Source organism: Apteryx mantelli, chromosome 4 (genome assembly GCF_036417845.1).
Source record: "Apteryx mantelli isolate bAptMan1 chromosome 4, bAptMan1.hap1, whole genome shotgun sequence".
In the NCBI taxonomy this organism is placed as follows: Eukaryota; Metazoa; Chordata; class Aves; order Apterygiformes; family Apterygidae; genus Apteryx; species Apteryx mantelli.
In genome coordinates, this window is record NC_089981.1 from 48883511 (window position 1) to 48909800 (window position 26290).

At 35.2% G+C, this 26290-nt stretch overlaps 1 protein-coding gene across 2 annotated transcripts in view; it reads right to left on the bottom strand.

Moving 5' to 3' along the window:
* Nucleotides 1-17431, bottom strand: part of TTBK2 (tau tubulin kinase 2) — an 89071-nt gene extending 71640 nt beyond the window's left edge. For both annotated transcript variants that reach the window (XM_013959460.2, XM_067296501.1), the window contains exons 1-5: nt 17288-17431; nt 11641-11788; nt 5616-5689; nt 4443-4583; nt 445-549 (exon numbers count right to left, since the gene is read on the bottom strand). In XM_013959460.2, the coding sequence (XP_013814914.2) occupies nt 445-549; nt 4443-4583; nt 5616-5689; nt 11641-11788; nt 17288-17356 (537 nt within the window). In that variant the 5' untranslated portion in view covers nt 17357-17431. The remainder of the gene's footprint in view (nt 1-444; nt 550-4442; nt 4584-5615; nt 5690-11640; nt 11789-17287) is intronic.
* Between the last annotated feature and the right edge of the window lie 8859 nt (nt 17432-26290).

Consider the following 26290-nt stretch of genomic DNA (forward strand, 5'->3'; position numbering starts at 1 on the left):
AACTTTTCAGGCTTTTGGTTTCAGAAGATTATATATTCAGTTTACTGTTTGATTTTTTTTTTCTCCTGCAAAGTTTTTTTTTTTCCTGCAATATATAATACCAACTGAAGTTCAGCTCTGGAATAGTATTATGATATTCAGTGAAATGAATCCAATTTTTCACTCAAATTTCCAAATGGAAAGACTGATTATCCAAAAAAATCACAGACAAGACCTGTGCCTCAAACCAAAATCAGAAACAATGTTCATTCCTGACAGTCAATCTTTGGATATAATCAATAAATTACATGGCATTTCCAACCTGGGGTGAAGTTTGTCAAGTTTAGAACAGTTACCAGTTCAATTGTACTCAAACACTTCTTCAGAAAAAAATAAAAATAATAAAAAAGATAGTATATTACCATATTCAATTAATCAAATTGACAATTGTGAAAAATATCTTACTGGTCTGACATCCCCACATGAGTTGGTAAATTGCCGAGCCAAGCCAAAATCCAGCATATAACACTTCCTGCAGGTGCTAGGAAAACGTCCCATGGCAAAGTTGGACTAGGAAGAAAAACAAATACATACGCATATATATATGTATATATGAATACAGAGACATAATCATAGAAAATCAATGTTCTACTTTTCTATCCTTCCTTCCATATTTTCAGTTCTATTAAATTCCCATTACATTTGAAGAAAACATAGTCAACAAAATCAGACACTCCACTTAGTATGCCTGAACAGCAGCCTTTTTGGTCCAAATAGATTGTCAGCTTACTTTGCCACTTAGAATATACTCCTTTTAGCAAGAATTTTTCAATCATGTCACCCAATTACATTTTTCAATTTGGACCTTTCAAAAAACTACTAGGGGTTAACAGGTTCATATGAACCAATGCACTAATATCATATAACATTCTTGAGTATTACCTAAGTTAGCTCCTTTAACAAAAACTTCTTCAAAACCGCTAGTCACAACTGCGATGTTGAAACATTTCAGTTGAATTGGTTCAAGTCTCTCCCCCACCAAAATCACTTAAAATTGATTATGTGATATAGAAAAGATATAGCTAAAAAAAAGCTCTGTGAAATGGAATCTGAACTACACATCTTAGAAAGTTGCAAGTCCTATAAAACTTAGACAGGATCTATGAAACCATGAGAGTAGGTAGTTTACACTCTTACAAGTAAGTTATTTGAGTTTTCACAATATACTCAGTAATATCACAAGGTAATAGCACATACTCATAACTTGATAATCTGCCACTTCTGTAAAAGATACCAAAGAAAAAGCATGTTTTGCTACATTAAACAGTCAAAAAATTTATATTTTATATGAATCATTACTCATCATCATCAGAGCATCCAGAAAATAATGAATAGGCAATATACAGTTATACAAGAATCTTTTAAATCATACTGCACTGCTACAGAATAGACTATAACTGCCTTGCTGAGTAGAAATGATAGATGTGACAACTTTTGTGTTTATTAAAAAAAAAAAAGCAGCAATCACCTCCTTAGTTAAGGAAAGAGGAAGAACTAAGTAGCAAATTAATGATTTGTTTATTGCGGTTATCATTCAGAGCTTAAAAATTGTAATCAAAATACATCTTTGGAGAAATAAAGTCTTTCCAAATTACCTTCTTATTTGTATTTAGATAGATAGTCTGAAATATTTTTAATTGAGGGACAAATTACAAGAAACTTGAAAATAATTTTTAAATTTTCCTCTAACCCAGTATTTCAGAAAAACCGAGTATTTCAGGAAAACTTATCTGCACTGAACTGTAATTTGAACAGCTGTGTGAATAGAAGCAGCTACAATTCAGAGATAGTATGATGAAGGTGCATAGAAGCCAGAGACAAACTAAAAGTGCTCACAGACCTATGTCTCACCATTAAAGACAAGCACAAGCTGGAGAACATTTAAAATGTTTGAGAACATAACTATTCTAGATGATAAACGTGAATTGAGAAAAGGATTAATAATAAACACCAAAGGATTACAGTGAAAAATAGCACTGAAGAATACTACACATCAAGAAAGACTGGTGACTGGTTGGAAAATATTGCTGGTTCATAAGAATGTGTTGGTTTAATCTCCACAGCAGCAGCCGCTATTATTATCCATCACAGACCAAGTCAAAACCTACATAGGAAGAACTGTAACAAGATCACAGGAACATTCAGGAGTTCCTTTAAACAATGTAACTGTTATTTGTTAGGGTGAAGCCTTGCTTGTTTGTTTTTTCTTTTAATATGCAAGATTGTCCATGCTTGAGCTTGACTGATTCTGAAGGTTACAGTAAATAAGGTCCACATGGAAAGACCTAACACTGAGATACTTCAAAATGGCAAAATACTTGTTCCTGGCTCGCCATCAAAATTATTAAGTATCGTACATAATTTCCTAGCGTTTGACTACAGTACTTTAATAATTTCAAAGACAGAAAGGAGCAAATTTCTCATTCAAAACTTGAATGGCTTCCACCATTAAAATCTTTTGCTACAGCTAACTCTTCCTCTCCTATTTCACTCGACATTCACTGCTTCTATATCTTGTCACTATTAAATGAAATCTTGGGGAGAGATCAGGGAGAACACACCATTCATAAAAAGTTGCAAGGAAGAAGTGATGTAAATAAAAATGCTTTAATTCACAGAAACTTACAAAAGCGTTTACGTAAATGTAATTCAGCAGGAAATTCTCTCAGATATGCCAGAGAGGTTTTCTAATAGATGCAAATATTGCTGGATATAAAACTTATTTTTTCCTCATGATACCTTTTTTTTTTTTATTCAAAGCTCTAATGATATTTTTAATACAGAGCAATATTAAAAATAGCTGATGGAAGTGGAGGAATAAACTCAAAGAAAACCTGAAAAAATATAATAAAAGATTCTATTTTGCAAAAGAAAGCACGATGCTATCAGGACGACATTGTCCTCATGAAATTTTGACAAAAAAAACCCTCAATTTACTGGACAAAGACAATAATGCTTGAAGAAGAGAGCACAGCACAAATCAAAAAGGAGCATCCTCTCTTTTGTTATGACACAGTTTTTAAACCTATTTGAAGAAGGATGTCACTGTGCAGAATGTAGGAATGCGGTGGACTCCGATTTTTTCTTTTCTGTTATCTTCCATATATAAAGAACTTGGGTCCTTAGCATAAGTACCTTCATTCTGTCCTTTGACATACAGGCACTTCTCCCAGGTTTTTCACACCTGCTCAGAAGTTACATGTAAGCAGGTCATTATATTAGAAGCTCATTAAGGAAATAGATAATTTAAAATATTTGCCTTAAAATACAGATACAGCTTAGTAGTCATTTGCTGAATTTATTTTTGCCCAGAATAACCATTTTCTCTGCATTTCAGAGAAACTAATAACAAAACTAACAAATGGATTCAAAGTGAGCAAGATGGGGGATGGGGGGAAGTAGGCAGACTATCGTCCTTAAAGCATTAATTCTTGAGATGTGGTGCAAAATATACATCTCATTAAAATAAATCCTTAAAAAATAGATTAAATTAAAAATTTGTGAGAATAAAAAAGATGTACAAGCTATAATTACACCATGTGGCCTACAGTAATCTTAAATTATTAAGAATGTTGAATTATCTGGCAAATGCAATACATTTTTCAACTGCTAACATATCATCTACTAACTTATAAAAATTGGATGGCATTAAGGCAGCTATCTTTTTCTACAAACAGGACAATGTCTTAGACAATATTTAAAATACTATATCAAAAATAGATTCAGATAGATGTTTCACTAAAAAGAGTTTGATAAAGACAGATATCATATCCCCCCTGATTTTCATAAGCATCTCCTCAACATTCTCTATTCAAGGAGTACACATACTTTTTGAGTTTGAAAACTGAAAGCTGGAAACACTTCTAAAAATTAAAGTATAATATCACTAGAATCGCATAATAAAGCAACTGAACAGTTTTCTATTTCAGTCTGTCTTTCCTTTCCTTCTTTGCTACAAATGTATTAAATATTGATTAAAAGGAAATGGATTTTACATAAAATTGCTATTAAAGAGCCTATAAATATGTTCTGCAGATAAAATCTATTTCCTTAGATTTATTATGTTAAAATATTAATTCCCATTGGCCAAACACTAATCATACCTTATCTTGTGACAAATACTCTTGATTGTATGATGTTACAGATGGGGGTTGGAAACGTTGACTAGAGAAAATTGCAAGATGAACTACCTAACTGGAGACAGTTGTGAGGAAGACTAAGATTATCGCTGTTGCAAGCCAACATTAATTAATAGGAAAATTCTGTGCTGATGAATAAACATTTAGTTCTCTGCCCTTATTCCTTTTTTCATCTTAACATCTAATACAGCACCCATTCTTACTTACGCTGCGATCCAATGTCCGCATATTAATTAAGCATTTTGTTTTAAAGGGTGGACTTACTGGCTTTATGTCTCTGTGTAGGAATCCCACGGAGTGAATGCTTTCAATAGATTCCAAAATCTGCCTCCCAAGCCGCAGAGTGGTACTGATGGTGAACGTTCCTCGAGACTGGCTCCGACGCAGGTCTGCCAAGTTCCGACCCTGATCAAAACAAAATTTTCAGAAAAAAAAAAATACTAGAAGACCAACAGTCACAGACAGCATAAAATCTTCGTATCCCTTCTTTAGTGTTTAGTGGTTAAGCATGGAATATGCTCATTACCTATTTTTATAGTCAAGGGTAACACACCTCACCTAAATGCAAAGAGGAAATGTCTCTAAGTATCTCCAAGATTAAATTTATAAGCTATTTTTGAAAATATGAACCTTAGCATATTTCTGCCCCTAAGTAATATGGACCAAACTAATGCCTAGTAGAAGATTTTGGTATATTTCTCAATTATGTAATGTTTGTATATGGTACACTTGAAAAAAAGGTCACAGAGAAATACTCACAAAAACTTTTTTATATTCACTTCTTCAGGGCAAATACCTTATTTGTTTTATTATACATTATGTCTTGGATGACTTAAACAGATATAAAGAATACTATGCAGGATATGCCTCCCTATGATGTCAGAAACAGTTGGTCTGTCAAAATAACAGATGACCAAGAATATATACTAGAACACATATCTTTTTTCATATTCAGCAAGATGGTAAAGAACAATAATTCCATAATTTTAAATGCTAATCACCCACTTTTCCCTTCTTACAGGAATAAGTATTTCAGTTAACTGAATGAAGTTTTTAACTTGCAAGGGGCGTTTTCTTTACTTTCATCCAAAAAAGCCAACAAAATGAAGAGACAAATATGCTATATTTTAGACTATTTTCAAGTCAAGTCTTTAAAGGAATGTGGATTATCTCAGAATACATCATAGTTCTCACTTTAAACACTCAGGCTGTTCTGAGGATGCAAACTTTCTCCTTTCTGTCAGAGAATTATGGAAAGGATATCATAGGATAAGGATACAAGGATATGTTCCATTTAGATTAGCTCACGACTACACATTTATGATCTTTGGTCTTTCTTATTGATCAGCCTCTAAAACGTCACTGGTATTTTCATATAGTTTTGTCTACCGTAAAAAAACACAATAGCAAACTTTGAGCTCTGTTTGATACACTGACCTGCAGTTGCATGACCACATAGTTAAATCTGTCATTCCTTCCACATCCAATGAATCTACAGACATGATCTTTTCCTGAGAGAATAATAAGACACAAGTTAGCCAATAACAACAACATCCTGTAGTTTTATTCCTTTAAAAACCTAGCAAATGACAAAAAAGATAGTTATATTGCTCTAGATATCTTCAATTAACTTTAATAAACAGAAAGAAAAAAAACACAGTACAACAGCTGTAAAACCAATAGCAGTTCTACCTCCAATTCAAGAAAAGTTTTCTCCCATAAAATATAGCCCTACGAAGACCACTACCATTCCATAAATAAACATGCATGGCAACATGCCTAAAGATCCACAGATCTGAGCTATTTTGGATGAGGAAATGGTTATTCTCTTACAAAGCTGACAGTTTGTTATAGACAATATGCCTAACCACCATTCCTATTTTTCTATAAACTGCAACTGCCATGAGGAAAGAGAACAGTAGTAGTTACTGGTGGGATTTTTTTGTCATGTTCTGTAACATAAAATTTGTAGATAACATATTTCAACTAACCCAGTTTATGAATATCTTTTTCTTGAATCTGATCTTTGCTGTTTAGATACAGAAGACAAATTCAGCTTAGGTACACTAAAGCTGGGATAAAAGGACTGTAGTAGTTAAAAATCACAACCTGGTTTAAATGAAATTTCTTCAGAGCCCCTCCTCTCATAAGAGAAAACCGTGGAGAAGAGCGCTGATCAAAACCAGTCTCTTTCCTCTACTGCAGTGGTAAGTCAAAGATAAGATTCTCCAGACAACCAGAGGAAAAGGCAAGCCGGGGACCACCACAGGGAAAGCGGCGGGGCAATGCGAGCCCAGGTCAATCAGGTATCTGGTTTCATCAACTTGGAGAGAAGCTGTAACACTGTCCTGGGAACAGTTATGACTCCACTGTACAACACAGGAGAAAATTGCAGGGTTTAAGCCCCAATCCTATTTACCTTCCCTTTATACACCACCAAAGCTACAACTGGGAGAAAGCCAATGGTCACAGGTATCCGGTAAAACTGTAAAATTTGTGTCACTAAAGGTTTTTTCCATGAATTTCTAGTAATCCTGAGGGTAAAGAATATCATCAGTAGAAAAAAAAAGAAGTGTTAGGAGAAGAAAATCTAAAACAAGATTTCTGTTAGCTTTGGAGGACTTTTTGATACTACTCCATTCACAGCCCCATCAAATCAGTAGGACTTGGTCCTACAGTTTCTCAATATTCTCACTTCACTTGTCTGAAGAATGGTTGCCTATTTATTGCCTCCTTAGGAATCTCCCTGGCACATACAGTTAAAACAGACGGCTCTACTTCTATAAACAAAGAAAATAGAATAGGATTCATCAAAATAGTTTATTTTAAAAGAATTATTTTGAAAGAAATCTCTATAATTTCTGCATATATATCAATACTGAGCCGTAAGTAACACTGCTTTTCCTCCACTTTTTCCTTACACCCATTTTTTTAAGCAAGATAAGCAGTATTATAGACAATATAATCTTATGAAGAAAGGGATTTGCAGCAAATTTCCCAAGATGAAATTCTGTATATTCGTTGCTGCACTTTTTAGCTAATGAACTCTCATCTCAAATATATATAATTCATTTTTCAGCCACTATGGGTATACTGGAGGAACATATTCAGAGAAACCTGTATTACTTCACTTTTCCTTTTTCCTTTTTTTGCGGGGGGAGGGGGTTGGTTGTCAGATTTTCATCTGACAAATGCAATACATGTCCCAAACTTGGTTTGTTCAGGGAAACCACATTTTGACTGGAGCAGCAACTCCAGTTGTGTGGTAAATTCTTTGGAAACCAACTTTTATAAAAATCTAGGGAAATGGCAAAGTACCCAAGTAGGCTCTGTAGACATTATTAAAATAAGAGCTCGATTCTCTTCCACTCTAGTGTGGCTCTAGCTAGCTCTAACACCTCCACAGATGCCGGGAGTTCCCTTTCCCTCCACATGTGACACCCACGAGCCAGGCACCTGCGGAGCGGGGGCAGGAAAGAGCATAGGGGGCTGAGGAGTTGATGGCTCTGCCCTTGAAAAGGCTCCTGGGGAGCAAGGCAGCCTAAGCCCGGGCCTGCAAGCAGCTCGGTACCACTCACGCTAGCTCTGGGGCCTGCACCAGATGCCACCCATCACTGCGTTATGCCACAGAGCTGCAAAAGCGTGAGATAAGTCTGTAAGGGGGTGCGAGACGGAACCCAACCGAGCGAGTCTCACTCTCGCTGAGTGAGATTTGATAAATCTGGCTTCTCAGATCCGACTGTATGAACTGGAACAGATGGCCTAACAACATGGTTTCAAAAAAAATAAAACAAAAAAACAAAAACCCCCCACCATCTGTTGCAGCAGATTTCTTTAAAAATCTGGCAGCTTAAAGAGTTAAATAGTATTCTAACAACAAAATTTAGAAGATAACATCATTGCCAGAAAAAGCAAAAAAAGAAAACAAAGATGTAATCCATGACTAAGCTATATTAAACAGCCGTACCAATGAGCATAATAGGCATTTTAAAGTGCATATAATTAACAAAAAAAACTTGCTCCTCCCAACTCTTTTTATTGGAAAGTTTTCATAATTGAGACAGAAGCCATAGAACTACTTCTACATACTTAAACGTGCTTTGCTACTTCAGGAACTTAAAGCAGCTTTTTTGAGGTTTTTCATTACTCACTGTGCTGCATACCGATAAAGCTATGACTCATTTCACCACTGCAACGAACGACCACACTGTTTTAATTTTCAAAATTTCTGAAAGCAAAAAATAATAAAAAATAGTACATCCTTGCATTTCTGCCAACAACTGTTCTCATTTCTGTTTCACCCATTCTGTGAAATAAGACTCTGACCCAGAAACTCTAAAGCACGCTTTTAACTTTGAGCGCGTGAGTAGGTCTAGTGAAGAAGCCAACATGTCTATCTACCTGCTGTTTTGCTGGCCTGGGACCAAATTACACCTGTTTTCTAATTCTGTCCTCAAAGCCTGCTTCTTTAAGATTTCCACAGGAAATTATACACTACAGTAAATATATTTTTAAAAAATTTAGATCCACACTTCAAAGAATTCTGAACGATTCTGTCAGGCCACTTGAGCAGTGAGGCAGAACCCATGCCTTCGTTACATACTATTCACACATCAGCTTTCCAATTATTTGCACGGAAAGGGATTTTCACGACAATTACATTCCTTCCTCTGATTTGAATTATGTCCAAGGTAACCAGAACACCTTGAAAATGAGAGAACACAAGTCCTTTGAGAAAAGGATAATAATACACACACACACACACACACACACACACACACACACACACAAAAGGGAAAAAAGAACAAGATAATCTGGTCTCAGAGGACGTACACTATTAGAAGGTAGTTAAAAAAATATCCTACAAAATTGTCTACAATTTCACCTTCTCTGAACCAGTGACTCTGCAGAAAAAAAAATCTTGTCAAAAAGAAGTAAAATTTCTATATGGTAAATGAAGCAGTTAATTAAAAACATACTCTTCAAGAAGCAATGACACCTCATTTTTGTCCATTTTCCTTGATTTTCTTCAAGTTCAAAACTTTCAGCCTTTGCACACTGAGAACTTCAGAGGTAGAAAAATTAGTGGAAATTCTTGCTGCTAGGAGCCAGGAATTTATGTAAAAGTTTTCTCCACCGTAATCCACCACTCCGATAAAAATCCTGTGAGTATGGTTAAAAAATATATATGTATAAAAAAAAAAAAGTATCTCTTCATACTATAGATCTCAGTATATCTCAAAAGTACCTCCATAACTCATCTCTTACTGAAGTTACTTTCCTGATCGACATTCAACATATCAACACGATACAACATTCCCTACCTAAAACTGAAGTGTGACACTGTGCTGTGGAACTCAAATGCCAAAGTCCACTTCCAGTAACACTATCACAGAACCACAGTGGGTTTTTTTGTTAATGGGTAAGAGATTATTCAGAGAAAAAAATTAAGTAAAACTATCTAAAACCTGAATTGTTTTCTCACTAGAAAGCCTATCAAAAGAGCTCCTTCTAAAGATTTTTACACGAAATCAGATTTTCAGTTATACAAAGATTTCAACTTATTGTCTTGCTTTCTCTGAAAATTAAAATTGATAGAATAAATAACAAAACAGAAATATCGAGAAGCTACTGCAATGCCTCAGTGGATCTGTTTTCAGTTGTTGCCTTCTTCTGTTGTTTCCATCTGGACAGCATTGCCCATGATTCTGTACAGCTAGGGACTCTTCTACAGGAAGACTTCAACAGGAGTTACACTCCAAAAGTGTAAATTTTCACTCAAATATTAATTTTTCCACAAAAAGTAAAAAAGTTTTAGTAGGAAAAAAAGCACCTTTTTAACCTTTGACCTGAAAACTTCACTATACTTATATGCACATTAGGTTATAATGCAACATTTTTTAATATAAACTGAGTGGCACGTAAGCCCTAAATAAGTACATAGGACTCCAGTTATACAGTCAAATATAGGCTAGGTTTTCACAAATGAATTGGCATTGTAGAGTCACAAACATTTCAAGATACTATTTCAGATATTAGTATTTTCCTTATTACTTTAGCTGCTTCAGCTACACCATTTTAGAGACTCTTTGGTTTTCATTAAAGTCAAACTTATGTGCAGAAAAAAAAGCTTGAAAAAATAATTCTAAACATTTAAAAGTCCAAGAGTTACTGAGTATTTGTTTCTTCAAAACTCATGATTTTTAAGGTAATTTCTTTCAAGAACCCTGATCAAGGAGTTCTAAATTTGGGATTGGCAGTACCAGAATTTACTTGCATGAGTCTCTGGACTAAAAATTCTAAAATTCAAAGAAAGCTAATATATAGCCACTGAATCTTCTTGGTCCACTATATAATACTAGATGTTTTTGTGAAATTCTTTAAAAAGATACAAACATGAGAGGTTAAAATATTCATAGTATAACATATGACATATTTGCCCTCTTAAATCTATAGAGGCTGTCAATTTCTGTTGCAATGTGACCTTAAGAGCAGATTAGGCAGCACCATATGTCATGCAGATTTTGTTTGTTCAAACTAAGGGTTGGAGAAAATTTGGCTGCTGACAGAAACTGATATATTCATCAAAATCTTCCAGACTCAAAATAAATTGTTAAAAAAAAAACCAAAACACTTTACAAACTTTCTATTTAATCTTATATTTTGAAAAGTAGTGAAGAGAAGCCATTGTATTTTTCCCTTTACTGATAGCTTCAGATATTAAAATATGATTTTTAAGCTAATTAAGTAATCTGTTCAAAGGTACACCAAAAGTGACTAGTCAAAGCTGTGGTTCTGAATGGTCAAGCAACCGAACCCAAAAAGTATTTCAGAATTCTACATGTCAATAGATCTTATTTTTTCCCTTACAAGTTGAAGGATTTAAAAGGGTGGTGGTGGGGGGTTGCTATATTTTCCATTACAACAACACAACAACTTTTACAAGTATTGCCAAGAATAAATAAATAAAAACATTCTTATCCTGGATCCTATGTGAAGGACCCTCAAATATTCAATACTAGTCCAGAAAAAGAAGTCATCTTAACTTAACTCGGGAAATGAAAAAAGCTTTTTTTTTTTTAATTTAAAAAAAAAAAAAAGGAAAAAGCCTAGAGCAAAAAAAGATAAGGAGAACATGAGGATCCAGAATAAACCATATCTGAAAATCAAGCTGACATAGATTTTGAGAGCAACTTAATTTTTATTGTTTTGGATTTTCATATCATCCTGTTTCAAAGAACAGGTTAGCTGTATCAAAACATTCAGAAGCTCAAAGAGCCTGGTTTTCTTGTCTGCCAAGCCTAAACCTAAAGGCTTCTACCTCACTCCTGAAGACAACTTAGTTATTAACTGCAGAAATGGGGAACATTTAATCAAACTATAATGAAATAGAGATTAGAATGAATTTTTTGAAAAAATACACTGACATGCTACTGCTGGTATATCTAGGGTACAGCCCTACCTTGCAATTTCTTCAGCACAGCTACTTCCATTTTCAGAACTTGCTTTGGCTGCTGGGCTGACTCGACCTTCAGCGCCACGTTTTCCCGGGTAAGCAAGTCCAGGGCGTCGTAGATTTCTCCAAATCCTCCACCTCCTATTTTTCGCAACTATATTGAAAAGAAATAGCAAAAACAAGTTTAAAAAAAAAGGGGAGAGGAGAAGAAAGGAAACAAATCATCAATATTTTTGTACTTCCTGCCAAACTGTAAACAATGTCATATTACTAATAATTTTTCAATTAATATAATCATATTCTTTGGTAAGTAAAAGAGCTATTGAATACTCTACAAAAGTATGGTTAACCACAAAAAATAAGGAAGGGGGTTCTAGGAAAACTAGTTAATACACCTGACCTCCGCCTGCTTTAAACTTTAATTAGCATTTAATATGTCATAAGACTAAAGTAATATTCCCAGCATGAATGTGACTAAAGTCATCATGCTGAATATATACTTTCCTCAAATAGCCACATACCGCCCAGAGACCTTCAAATAAAAATGTAGTGATATTTTTAAAATGCACCATCCTCTTCTTTTTTCAAAAATATGCACATTGAACACTAAAATTTTAAAAGTGCTTGGAGATATTGCAAAGAGCCAGAATTTTCTATTACATACAGTGAAGTACACATAAAAGCTAAATTGTAAATTATAAGAAATAGCTATGGTTATCTTTAAATATCTTTAAATGCTGCAAGCATTCATGATTTACTAATTCCATTCTTATTAATAAACATACTAAAGAAATATGCAGCCAGAGAAACTGTGTTAAGAGGAGGTTAAAAGGAATGCCCTTGGCATAATTAATTAGTATACAGTACATTCAGTGTAAATACTAACAGTTGCGTTTTTACTTTGCTTTAAATGTTCACAGTGGACAAAAGACCTGTCTATTTTTCAGTATCAAAAACTAGAATGTATTAAATTTAACATTTTCATACTGTGATCTCCCCTGTAGAAACTGATAAAACAGAAAAGACAATATATTTTACCTGGAAAGGATTGAGATGATTTTCTAGATGTCATTTGAAAATGTAAATTTGCCCAGGTCATATGGCTATAACATATTAATTGTAATCTAAACTTTCTGGGGATCTGGAGATCAGCAACATGCTGACCTATCTTCAGGGTCTGAAAATGAAACTAATGTCTCCTAATCCAGACAATCAGGCATCTGACTGAGAAGGAAAAACATTTTTAAAAATAGCCTAGGCCCCCTAAGAAGAAGGAAGAAGGTAACAGATGAAACAAGATATACTCATGTTGTTTACCTGCATTTTTCATGTTGCAGGAATTTTTTCCGTATGCTTACAACAATACTCAGTATCTCATCACCCATTTTGTGTCCTGAAGATCTTTTACCATCGCAGGCAACTGTTACTTCAGTATTCTAAAGATGAGGAAAAGATGGTCCAAGCCATGTAGCACTATCTACATTATTCACTCCTTCCTGCCTCATTGCCGATTTTAAAGAGCTGCATAGGACAGAGAGAACTAGCTACAGAACTAACCCACCTAATATCTGCTTATACTGCAGTAGCTGTTGGTTGCAAATCCAGGAAACCATCTCTTGCTACCAAGCATACTAGTGACTGGCAAATTCCACCTTCTCTCCTCTCCGCAGCCCTTTCAACTGCCTCCGAGGCAGCACAACAGACATGCCGCAAACACCAGCTTAAGCCTGGGACTCCTCAACCTGCACCTTTCAAGAAGCTAACAAGTTCAAGCACAGAGTATAACAGATCCTGGGTAAGAAGCTTGTGTCTTTGGATGTGACTCGTTTAAGGTACTAGTCAAGTACAAACCTAGATTTAAGTCTGAAATGATGACAAACCACAAGAAAGAGAAACCTTCCCTGAGTCGCATGAAACCAAGTCAGTACCACTTGGTTACATTCAGATGTATTTAATATATGCAAACTGTTAGTCCTTACAGAAGGGACATTTAAATATTGGGAGAATAGAAGGTTTTCATGGGATTAAAAAAAACCCCAACCAACTAAACAAACAAAAAAACCCACAAAGATGCAGTTTTGTGACTAATTTGGCCATTTAAAGATTGTGCTTTCCTGTTCCTCCTCTCGGACAGGTAATTTCGTTATCTTTCCTGAGCTAGTACCAGGCCTCAGACTGATAAACACAGACATTGATCTGACTGCAAGCCACAGCCACCACGAGCACTAACACAAGCAGCTCAGAGAGTGAGAATGCATGGCAAGAAAGGTGAGGGGAGAAAGGGAAGAGGTGGCACACCCTTTCTCACTGCAGTACAGGCTTTTAGCAATTTATCATACAACTCCAATTTACCAACTTGGAGATGCAGCCAGCCTGAGAAGAAGCATCACAGAGTTTTTTTCTGTTTGTGTGCTTTGAAAAATGAACATAACCCTAACAAAATAAACAGATCAATTTCTATCCTCAGATAAAGAACACCAGAATCATTAACACACATTCAATAATAATGGCAGTCAATAATTCCAGGCACAAATGAGCTTCACTTTAATGGCAGAAAAAGTATTTTCCATGTCCTTTAACACTAGGTCAACCAGCACCATCAGCAATGAGCTCGTATTTTCCTTGGTTGTCTTTTTGTTGCCGATGTCCCTACAGAAGCCTTTCTTGCTGCCTTTCACATACCTCATGAGTTTCAAACTCCAGCTGAGCTTTGGCTTTCCTAAACACCCACATCCCAGCGGACTCAGGCTGTGCCTCCATTTTCCTTTTGGGTAGCCCTTCCCCTCTTGCACCTCCCGTACGCTTTCTTTGTGCTTTTGAGTTCAGACAGGAGTTTTCTGTTCAGTCATGCTGGCCTCCTGCCATGTCTGCTCAACCTCTTCTCCCTTGACAAGGACCACGTTGCCCTCTTTCACACCTGCACCGCATCCTTCCATCCTGTACCTTCATTTCAAGCTTCTCCTATTTGCCTTCAGCATCTCTCACCCCAAACTCATTCCCTCCATCCTCTTTTCTACCGCTATTTCTTTGTATGCTTCAAATCTAAAGAATGTAATTTCCAACGTTGCTTCCTTTGTGCTTTCTCCTACAAATGCATCCTGAATACCCTCCTTAAACTTACCTAGAAACAATTATCACTACATTCAAGTCCCTCCAGGTCAGGGTTTTAACAAACTTTTTCAGAGGCAAAGAAGAGGGAGCAAAAAAGACAGATACAGGATAAAAGCAAATGCTAATAGATACAGATGCCAGCAGAGAGAGTGCCACCAAGGCAAAAATCTTTTATAATGTCTTTTCTGTGCTTACTTTTCAAACTATAATCACCCTAACGAATGTCTACATTAAAACTAAATTTAATTTAGCATAGCTTTAAAAAAACATTAATCTCCACAAATTCCAGGTATGTTTTTATGATTAGAAAAAACAAGACACTGAACAGCAAAAGTTCTAAAAACTGTACTTCTACTGCAAATCTTAAATAGTTGTGAGAATACATTATTTTGTTGTAACCAGTCAAAAAAGGAAGGTTAAAGAAAAAAATCTCATGCAATCAAACTACAGAGCTGCTATTTCTCAAAGGGAAAAATGCAGTGAACTGGAGACTTCCAGTTCAAACAAACAAAAAGAACAAACAAAAATACTACTAATAATTAGAGCCAGTACTCATTGCCCCAAAACTTCAAGCCCACAGGCTTATACCACCTCTTCTTTCTGCACAAGGAATTTTTAAAGCATTCCATTACTTCAAGAACATTAGCAAAGAAACATCAATACTTCATAGTCTAGTAGAATATTATTAAACATGTTAAAATAGATGTGTTCAGCACTACAGAATTTCTGAAATTTGCATGCTATTGTTTTTTCACTGCTGTACCCTATGAAACCCTCCAGCCAGAGAGAAATATATCACCTCAGAGGCCATTAAGAAAGTACCAGTATTCGCTAGAGAAATTGAGGAGTTACCCACAGACAATGTTTGATATTCCTCTGTCTGTAATACTCAATTTGGAAAACATACAAATTAAAATGTAAAATCAGATGAGGTGAACAGCCTGCTCAAAATTTTCCAAAAGACAACACAGTGATTTGTTCACCATTCCTCAGTATCTAAGGAAAGAAGATGAAACTGAAGAAAACAGGACCACTGTCATGTATTTTAGACAACTGAGTAGTTTTGTGAATAGTGTCTATATTACTGTAGGGGACTAACAACACAATTACTGCAATATACTGTAAGTTCATAGATAGAAATACCTGAGGAAGAGCCTAACCTTTCAATCTGATAACACTATCTAGAATTCAGCTAGCATTCAACTACAGTCCATTAGTCACCTGCTCAATTTAAGTCACTTGTAAGGAAAAGAACACAGGACTGGAGTGAAAATAGCACAAAATACTTCCCAGCAATCTATAACAAATTCACATGAACAGCAAAAGACCGAAAGCCAGAAAAATATTGCAACAGAGACACTAAGAAATATATCAAGGGCACTGCCAGTCTGTCTGCTTTAGCAGCTAATTTGTCAGGTAAAATTATCAGTTAATATCAAAGGTATCTCAACAGTCCGTATAAGCCAGTCCTGCCAGGAAATTTCTCTTAATTCAGTCTATTTGTCAGTAAGCTTAAGGCACAAGAACCTACATTTGAAATATTTTAATAGTGCTGGGCGCTCTAGCATACCATGTCCTGTCTTTAGTTAGAGCCAATATCTAGTGCCAGAGGGAAAGACAGAAAAGCAACCCCAAACTCAGTTTTGTTATGTAACAGTGGTGGAGGACTAACAGGGAGATTTCATTATGACCTTAACAGACAACCAGCAGAAACCTTAAAATACAGGATTAATATAAAACAAAGACAAAGCAAAAAAATAGTGATTCAGTCACCTGTCACAGCTTGCTAAAATCAGAGAGACCTGGGACACCCAAAAACTTTTACAATAAACTGGCTTATTTTTTTTTTTAATTTCCCAGAAATCCTTATGCAGAAAAATACTAAAATTATCATGGAATGGAGAAGGAACTGTGAGAACCTGGCTTGTTTTTCCTAGCAAAATGGTTTAGAATTGATTTATTTCTCTCTGGATGTAAATCAAGGACATAAAGACCAAAAGGGAAAAGAACTTTTTAATGTAAAGGCAATACTGGCACACAATCAAATGGATATAAACCAAATAATATATTTATATAATATATTTATAATATATTTAATAAATTTATGCTACAAAATATAACAAGCAAACAAAAATCATTTCTAATTAAATGAGCAGCAAGGTCCTGAAAGAGTTTCTTATAAGGGGTAACAAAGCTCACAACCGACTAGTTTTTTTAAGAGAGTGCCTAATCGATTTCCAAAATGAACTGAACGACAATCACCTGCTGATTAGATTCAATATCCTAACGGGATTCTTCCAGTTATGCTTTTAACTGGCACCACTAAATTAGGATTTAAAAGCTTTTCTGAGTCACTACTGAAAAAAAGCACCTTAAATCCATATAACTTCTTTTTAAACAAGTGGTTTAAAGTCTGGTCACCATCTAACAAGTATTGAGCAACACACATCTTACAAAAATTTTGAAACAAAATTTAAAGCAGAAACTATGTCTATTGAAAACTGTGTTTTAAAGAAGAAGAATTACAGAAAGGTGTACTCACCACCTTCCATCTTTCTTTGACCAAGATTCCCACACTGAGGATGTCTGGCTGCTCCCCTCCTCCACTCATTGCAGCTTGCTGGCGTGATGGAGCTGCTAGGCGAAGTCTACGTCAGAACAAACCGTCCAGGTCCCACGAGCGGCTTCCATTTAACCAGAGGCTGCAGAAACACAGAGCAGAGCAGACGACCTCAGGGACTAACACAACGACATGGCTTACAGAAACAGTGCTGTTTCTTACTTAGCATGGCTCCCATAATGACTTAGGTCAGAATTACAGCCAAAGAACTTCCAATTAACAAACTTCCTGTAACATACAGAAAAAAATCCAAGCATCTTTTCCCATATTCTTTTAACCTGCTCTATCTCAAACCAATGGATCCAACCTCAAAATAATACTAATGAATAAAAAAAATTTTCTGAATATATTGTCAGGAAGAATATGCTGGCAGTTTCAAATTATTGTAACTCACAATTAAATGTAGAGTTAACATTTAATAATATTATTTTAAAAATCCAAACAACTAATACATTTATAATTAATAATTAAATAATAATTGATAGTGATACATAATAGTAGGTTCAAAATATTAACCTCAATCACAAAATTAAAAATACATAGTCGAAATTTTAATTTATTGCACTGCATACTAATTATTTCATATTTTACAGCTAGTATTACTTATCATTAAATATATCTGAAAGTATAATTTCACTGATTTATGTAAGGGTGCAATTAGCTAAAGGGAAAAAAATCTTGTCTTGGATAATTTAATCAGTTTAATCCTTTAATTTCTGGGCTTTTCGTAATCATCTCTAAATCAGATTTTATATAGCAATATAAAGTTTGCATCTTGGAGATCAGTCCATCTGTAATTGCTCCCATTAGTGTCTATTACAACGAATTAAAGCAGTATTTCAATTGCTTGCTATGAGCTTTTCTATAAGCATACTTTTTTGTTACACCGGTTTAATTATTCAAGTGCAGCTCTTCATACAAGCTCTCTTATCCAATGGTATGAAACTCCCAAAGTGTCTTTGCCTTGGTTTGTTTCAATCACTTGCAAAATAGCACAAACTAGAAGTGAAAGCCTCTTATCCCTGAAACAGTGTACAAGTGGTATACAACACTGTATTGTATAAAAATGATATTCAAACAGGGTGTATATCTCCTCTGAAATTTTTAACATAATTATACTCTTGAATTTGGAAAGCACCAGCTATCAAAATCTTCTAGAGCAAATAATGATACTCTAAATACTAAAGGACTTCTGTACAATGACAGAGAATATTTCCATCATTTTGAATAGATCGCTTCAGTTCAAAAAAGCTGTGTTCAAAGCTGAGACCCTAACTGGGGATCTGAAATAGGAGGAAAACCTCTGAAAACTACACGTAATGAGTTAAAATCTACTTGTTTTAAAATATCACAGAAGTAGTGTCTGGAAGAAAAAAACTTCATTTCATTATTGATGCAAAAGATGTTATCTTTAAAGTCAGGTAGTTTTAAGCCTGATTTTATGCTTTGATATAATGTCCCAACGCAAACAGGAAATGCAAAGTTATCTTTCCCTAATAAAATAATAATTGCAATATATCTGTTCTTATTTTATTATTGATTTTTAATTTTGATTCAAAAGAAAATTCAAATAAATCTTGAATAAAACAATGAACAGATACTAAATAAAATAATACTCTTTCTCTTTTCTTGGAATATGAAAATGCAAAAAATTCCATCTTTTAGAAGGTGGTAAGTCATTTAACTACTTAAATGTATATTTCTCATTAGCTAAAGAAAGCACAAAATCAACATTAAGAACATTTTTGATTCTGACTCGGACTGTCTTAATGGTCTAATGGACTAATAAAGTCTAAATGGACTAATAAAGAGTCCACTTCTCTTCAAGTAGAAAAGAGAACAAAATATGAACTATTTGCAAATTCAGGATTTGTTCTGCTGGCATTTATTTGGAGAGAACAGGGAGCTAAAAAATAAAAACGTGCATGTTTAATAATGTTCAGATTTGTACAAATTCTTTTCATTCTATGAGACAGTTTCTTTAGAAGGTTAAAATCAAGTGGGAACTTTGCAAACTCTCCACCCTTTTAGCAGGTCTGGCCATGAACAGCTCAGCAAGCAGGTTTAGAAATAGCCTGAAATTACCACAGGCTCCCCCTCCGCCCTCCTGCAGACCTACAGTCCCTCCTTGTCCTTTCCTTTCCCAGTTTTTAAGGGATTTTCCTACAGGACAGTTCCATATGTGTTTTAAAAGAGAGATATAAAATCTCCTAAGTGACAAAAAAGCCTTTTCAGTATCCATTTTGCTATCCACTCTAAATAATGAATACCTACAAAAATATGCAAACACACCTTTGGATATACTTTTATAAGCAATAAGAAAATCCTAGGCTGGCAAACAGTCCTGCTTCAGTTGTAAATTCTGACATTTAAAGCAACTCCAAACAAATAAGAACCCCCTGGAGAAAAATTAATCTGGATTAGCTGAGAATCTAAATTTATACCAAATTAGTCAGACTGGGTTAAATCCCTGTAAGAATACATTCATTCAGAATACGTAGCCTTAATTGGTTTAATTCAAATGAATGAAGGGAAACTAAATTAAGATTGTGTATTCTGAATAAGAGTGTCCACACACAGATTTAATGAAGTTGAGCTAAACCAATTTAAATTCTGCCAGTGCTAGTAAATTCTTTCCTGTAGATAAGGTCAAAATTTGAAAATAGAGCTATAGCCATTAGTGTTAACATTCTAACATTACTAACCACTGACTGTAATTACCAGCCTTTTAAACAGAATTAATAACACAGTCAAAAACAAAATAGGTCAAAAAGAGAATGAAACAGCACTAATGAAGGGACAAAGGTCTATGAAAACTACTGAAATTAGATGTTACAGCATGTTCAGTGATTCTTCCATTTGCTCAAAATTTTGCCTACCCTTCCACGATCTGCCAGTTATATCAGGTAAGTGATGACCCTTGAACTGATATCCTTGAACTTGATATTTACACTTCAAATTGCAATTTATAGTCACAGCTCTGATAAACATTTCTGGGAGCTACTCATTCAAGGAGTCTCGACCATATTGAGAGATCGTCGGTAACCAGCACTGAATGCAATGTTACGATACATGTACCCACACAACCATACAATGATACATGTGCCCACCACAACCATACACTTTGAGACTTATCATACAAGTATTATAGTGCTGTAGATAACATCATCTAGACGGCCAGGATAACAGAATCTAATTCCTTGTTAAATCTCTTTTCATCCTATCTCATTATAAAGCAATAAAGTGTTTGACATCATCAGTCTCTGGTAGTCAAAAGATCAAAAAACCCAGGACACGTGAAGCAATCATGCACAGGGGGCAAAAGTTCTCTCCTGAGCCCTGAGGGAAAGGTGCTCACTTTCTGAAGCACAAGAATCAACAGCAAGCACTGCTTTACTTAAGAAATCAAGCTTTATACAAGCATGTTGAGGTTAATTTGGACAATTCTGTTTTCTTCAGGATCCGGAAGAAAGGAGCCTGAGGATTCAGTCACAGATTTCAAGGCCAGAGGGCCTCCTCTGATCTTCTAGGCTGAACTTCTACCCATACAGGCTACAAAACTTCACCCCCTTAGTGAATTGATGCATGCACTTGAGATGTAAGGTCCCAAACGATGAAGCACCCAGTATCTTCTCCGGCAGTACGTTCCAGTAAGTACTTTCCCTCACAGTTAGCATGAATGGTTTTGTTTCAAGGTTTCATCTGCCTAATTTCAGTTTCTCACCACAGGATTTTGTCATACTTTCGGAAACCAAATTCCATTCCCAGTAATTTTACCTCATATAAGCATCTAAATGCAGGGATCAAATCATTTTTTTTAACCTGCTCGAAATTAATAAATTAACCTTCAAGTCTTCCCTTATAAACCTTATTTTCTATTCCATGACTCATTTATGTGGTCCTCCTTTGAACTCCCTCTCCTGGCTTCACAACCATCTTATAGTGTGGACAGCAACCTTGAATTACACTCAATCATACCAACACTTAATACGGAGAACAGATCAATTTTCTCTTTCATCATGATAATAGCCTTATTTCCCTAACTGAAGTGTAAAGCCTTTTTATACTTTTGCTAAATCAGAAGTATATCAGATGCTTATTCACCTACATGTTTACACTCAGGCACTGTTAGAGAATATGATTTTTTTTTAATCTTTATTCATAGTCCATAATAGATAGATTTTCATTGCTTTGATGTGTACTCTAATAACATCAGCACAGTGGAACAGAAAATCTGTTAGAGTTATTAAAGTGTTGCAGTGGATAAATGTCTTGATATTCCTTATCTAATAACAGGAAATGTATTCTGGTGGGTGCAATTTAAGTTATGATTACCTTCCTTCTTCAAATCCATATGGAACAAAACTACTTTTTTGGAGAAGACTACATTTTAAGATAAAGGACTTTTTGGACAGATGTATATAGGCATTCTTTAGGGGGTAAAGCTCAGGACTAAACTGAAACTGAAACTTCTTTGAATTTTAGGAGACTTGAATTCATATTCTTTGGACTCATTCTAAATTTTATAGTTGAATAAAACATTCATAAAAATACAGGTATTCCCACTTATATTACTGAAATATGGTCACATGTTGTTTTCAATGTAGCAGTTTATCAGCTTACAATGCTACTAAACAATTTAAGAAGGCTCCAGTGCATTCTGCATCCCACTGAGGCAAAGGAATAGTAAATGACATACAGTTAAGGCGCAAGCTTTCCCTCGTTCATTCAACAGACAAACACTTCAGCACTGCAGTTCTACAGGTGGCATTAAGGTCATTTTCTGTCCAATTAATTTTTCTTTATAATTCTCCTAAACAAGTAGCAAACATTTTAACAGCAACATCTCTCATAAAATTATATTATATATTCGTTGACTCATCAGTTTCCCTAGCAGACCAATTTATGTCAAGAGAAAAAACTGGTAAGATAACAGAATTATCACAATTAAAGGTGATTAGCCCTTTGGCAAATCTATTTCCAGGTGACAGTTCCTGAAACAATTCAGACAACATGAGCACAGACTGTGGTCCATAATATAAGCCTTCCAGTGTCTCAGAATTGATCACAGTATAATATGACTAGTTAAAGGGGGGTTAGCACTTGCATCCCAAATTTAGTATTGTGCAAATAGCTTTTATTATATAAAACTCTTCTACTTATTTAAACTGCTTTTAATTACACATCACCTCCCCCAAAGACTTCTTTAATTTAGCACATCCAAGTACACTAAAAGATTATATGCTATTAGACAACCACAATGCAAAACTTTCAGAAAATACAAGTTGAATTCCCAAAAGCTGATTGTAGATAAGCATGTAAAGACAATCATTCCACGTAATTTGTGTGCATACACATATGCATATGTATGAATGTGTATACATACATATACAGACACATATGCATTTCTTTAGAGATGGCCCTAAACTGAAACTAAATCTGCTTACCAGCTTTTATAGATGTTTAAAACTAGATCTAAGGTTGAGAAAGTAGCACAGGCAATTTTGGCTGAATGCAGATACTGTAAGTTTCAGGACACAGCATGTAAGGACAGAAGATTACCTCTGTTCCACAAAAAGGAAAAATGCATGTCCTATTGCCTTCCCTGTGGAATAATATCAACATATTGCTATTAGAAACTCTCTCTGCTTATTAGGAATTCTGTCTGGCTGCCTTCAGTTCATTCAAGCATTCAATAAAATAACTAGAATCTACCAAAGTTGCTTTCCACTTCTGTACTTTCTACCTTTGAGTAAAAGACAGACTTAAAAGAACAAAGTCAAGCTTAACAAGTCAGTATAAAGAGAAAAATCAGGGCAGGAAATTTTCAAAGGTTCTAATTCCATAACATTTATGATGAAGTCCAGTTCCTTAGGCAGGTTAAGAATCATTATCAAATTGTAAATTCTAAGACCAAAAGGAATTTCAAGTGTGTCTATTTGAACTTCCAAACTATCAAGCTATCCTATACTTATAATCTGAATATTTTCATTAGATGCTGGGGGTCCTCAACATCACTGAAAAATTGTTATTCAAAGTGTCAAAGAGAAAACTGAATGTAAGACCTTGACATAAATTTCCAAATGTACTGGTTGTGAAGAAAACCTTCAAAACAAAACAAGAACACATACACATAACCAATGCCATTTTACCTTTTCCTGCCTCAACCTCTTTGGTGCCAAAATCCTCATTGCCTTTTGCAGATTCCAGGTGTGAAAAACTCCCAACTGTCTTGTCTTCTGCTGCCAGAGTCTAGTTCCCCTTCTGGCAACTTCTGCACTTACAGTTATGTTGTTATTACAAAAGTGGCAACATTTTCTCAGTTTGAAGACAAAGTTAAATACATAACATTTAGTTTCAAAGTAACAGCCCTATTTTAAAACCATATATTTCAAGCTACCACACTGTTTCCAATTTGCAGCAGAATTTAGCACCAAAATGTTACAAAAACCCAAGTGAGGCAAAGTCCATGGAAGGAATATAGTATCTTTTACTAAACCAGCTGATACAGATGGCAAAAACATAGAAGTTTTAGGCACAGGAACCCTTCTTCAATTCCGAAATAGACGGAGCAACCCTAAAATTAAATTTAACTTGGAAGCAATTGCACCAAACTTCATTATGTTTCTTGATTAAACTAACTGGGATAAAAGGTAGTTCATACCTTGCAATAAGGAAAAGGGAGCTGTGGGGCATGCATGTGAGAAGGGGTAGATTATAGGGTCGTGGTTCCTTTGAGAAACACAGGATGTAATTTATTAGCTACGGAAAATCAGAAATTTTTGATTGAGAAGAATTATAATGTATCACAAAACAAAAACTATTCAATCTACAATATTTTTGCCACTGTATTTTTCAGCTGAGTGAGTTAATTTTCTAATTCAATTTGTCACACAATTGTACAAAGATGCATGTCAGAACAAGGGAAAGAATGAAAGTTAGCTTCTACGGACAGGGAAAAGTCTGGACTATTTTTGTGGTGCTTTCAACTTGAATTGGTTGTTGAACTACAACCTCAGGGGTGAAGTCCTTAACACTGGAAAAAGTAGAAACTTAACCCTGGGTGAGAGGTAAACTTCATTTCAAATAACATTAAAGTATTCTCAATTCTTTCATAACTCAGGGTGAGTTCCAAATCAAAAAGACATATATGAAACCTTATTAATTGCCCTGAAATCCACAAAGAAAAAAACAGAAGTATCATTTATTAAAAATAAAGCCATACTGCTGTGTCTTAGATCTGCTGTAACTGTTGTGATATATACAACAAACCTAAATGGAACTGTAAGAGTATTTTTCTCTATTATAAGACCATTACCTGTTATGAAAGTTTTCTTCAAATAAACTATTTATCTGGTTTCTTACATGAAGTAAAAAGTATTTTTAAGCACACAAATGGAAAGTCAGTTCTGCAATTGCCTAAATTATACAGAGTTACAATAATTGTTTTTAGAGATCTTTGTAAAGTTTGCAACACAGACATTAAGTGATATTGAAGTGTGGTTTGAACACCGATACAAAGACAGCTTCAAACCAAACAATTAAGATATTTTGAATGGTGACATAGTAATATAACAATATCAACCTATTCAGAGTTAGGATCTATCAGTGAAATAAAAATCCTTGTTTCTGATGTTCTGAAATGTTGGGATAGCCAGTTATCTTCTTGGGATACACTTAGAATATGCTTAGAATAATGATACATTACCATGAATATCACTAACTTTAGATACCAACGAATAACACAAATTTATCTTTTCAGATGCTCCAAAGTATAGCCCTCTCCACTGTTACTATCTCTTTATTTCTATTACATGATAAATCAATTTTCTCAGTAAGGAAACACATAAACATCCAGCCTAGGCAAGCAAAGCCCAACTACAGCAGGCAAAAAGGCAAACGATATACTGCTCTGAAGAATTTCTTCCAAACCTTACCCTTATTGTTGGCCATAGATGTGCAGCAAGTTACAGAGGAAAAAACTGCTGCTAAGGACTGTGTGCAAGAACAATGCAAGGGCACATATACAACTAACTTCTATTAACTTCTGAATGCTAAATTTAATCAAGAAAAGTTCAGAGTAAGCTCTGAATATAAGTGGGAATAACTCTGTTTTAGTTTTCTTGAAAATATGAAAATTCAGAGAAACTCTGGTGAGATGATCAGATAGATGAGCTGTGATTAGCAAAATGCTATCCATGCAGCATTCAGATAACCAACCAGGCTGACAATGGTAGACAAACAGCCCAGGTGACAGACCAGAAGACTATATTCACTGTACTGTGCCCAGTCTGTAGTACCACGCATGAAGTGATCTGGACCTCAGTAACTCTTCCTATGCCAGTTGATAAAACACATCAAAAAAATCAGTTTTGTCCAGTAATTTTTAACTCATATACAGTGAATAAGGCCTGATAGCTTGCCAAGCTGAAAAACAACAGAATAAGGTTTTTTCCCCCTATAATGTCTAATCGCTTAGTATCCTTATCTTAAGTTGGAATCTGCTGCAGTAGTTGTGACAAAGAGAGGCTATTGGCTGTCCACACATAAGTACTCCTTCTCCTTCAATACCTGAAGACAGTAATTCTCCTTTTTGCCAATGTGTGAAACGAGGCCAGTAACTGCTACAGCAAGCAAGATGACTCCAAAAAAGCCTAGCTGACAGCAAGATGGAGTCTGAGTGAGCCCACGCAGTGCAGGAGGTCTACCAACCCATGACAGGCTTTGGCCTCCTTGATGAGGGAAATGCACAGTGCCATCCTGCCACACAATGCAGCAATCCCTGAAAGGGTTAAGGAGGAAAGATGCACCATCACATTACGGTTTATGCAGGTGATGCCCCAGTATATCCAAGGAGAATTGTACTTCCCAGCAGTACATCAACAATGCTAGAGAAGTTAGGCAGAAAGAGAAGATGAAAAAACA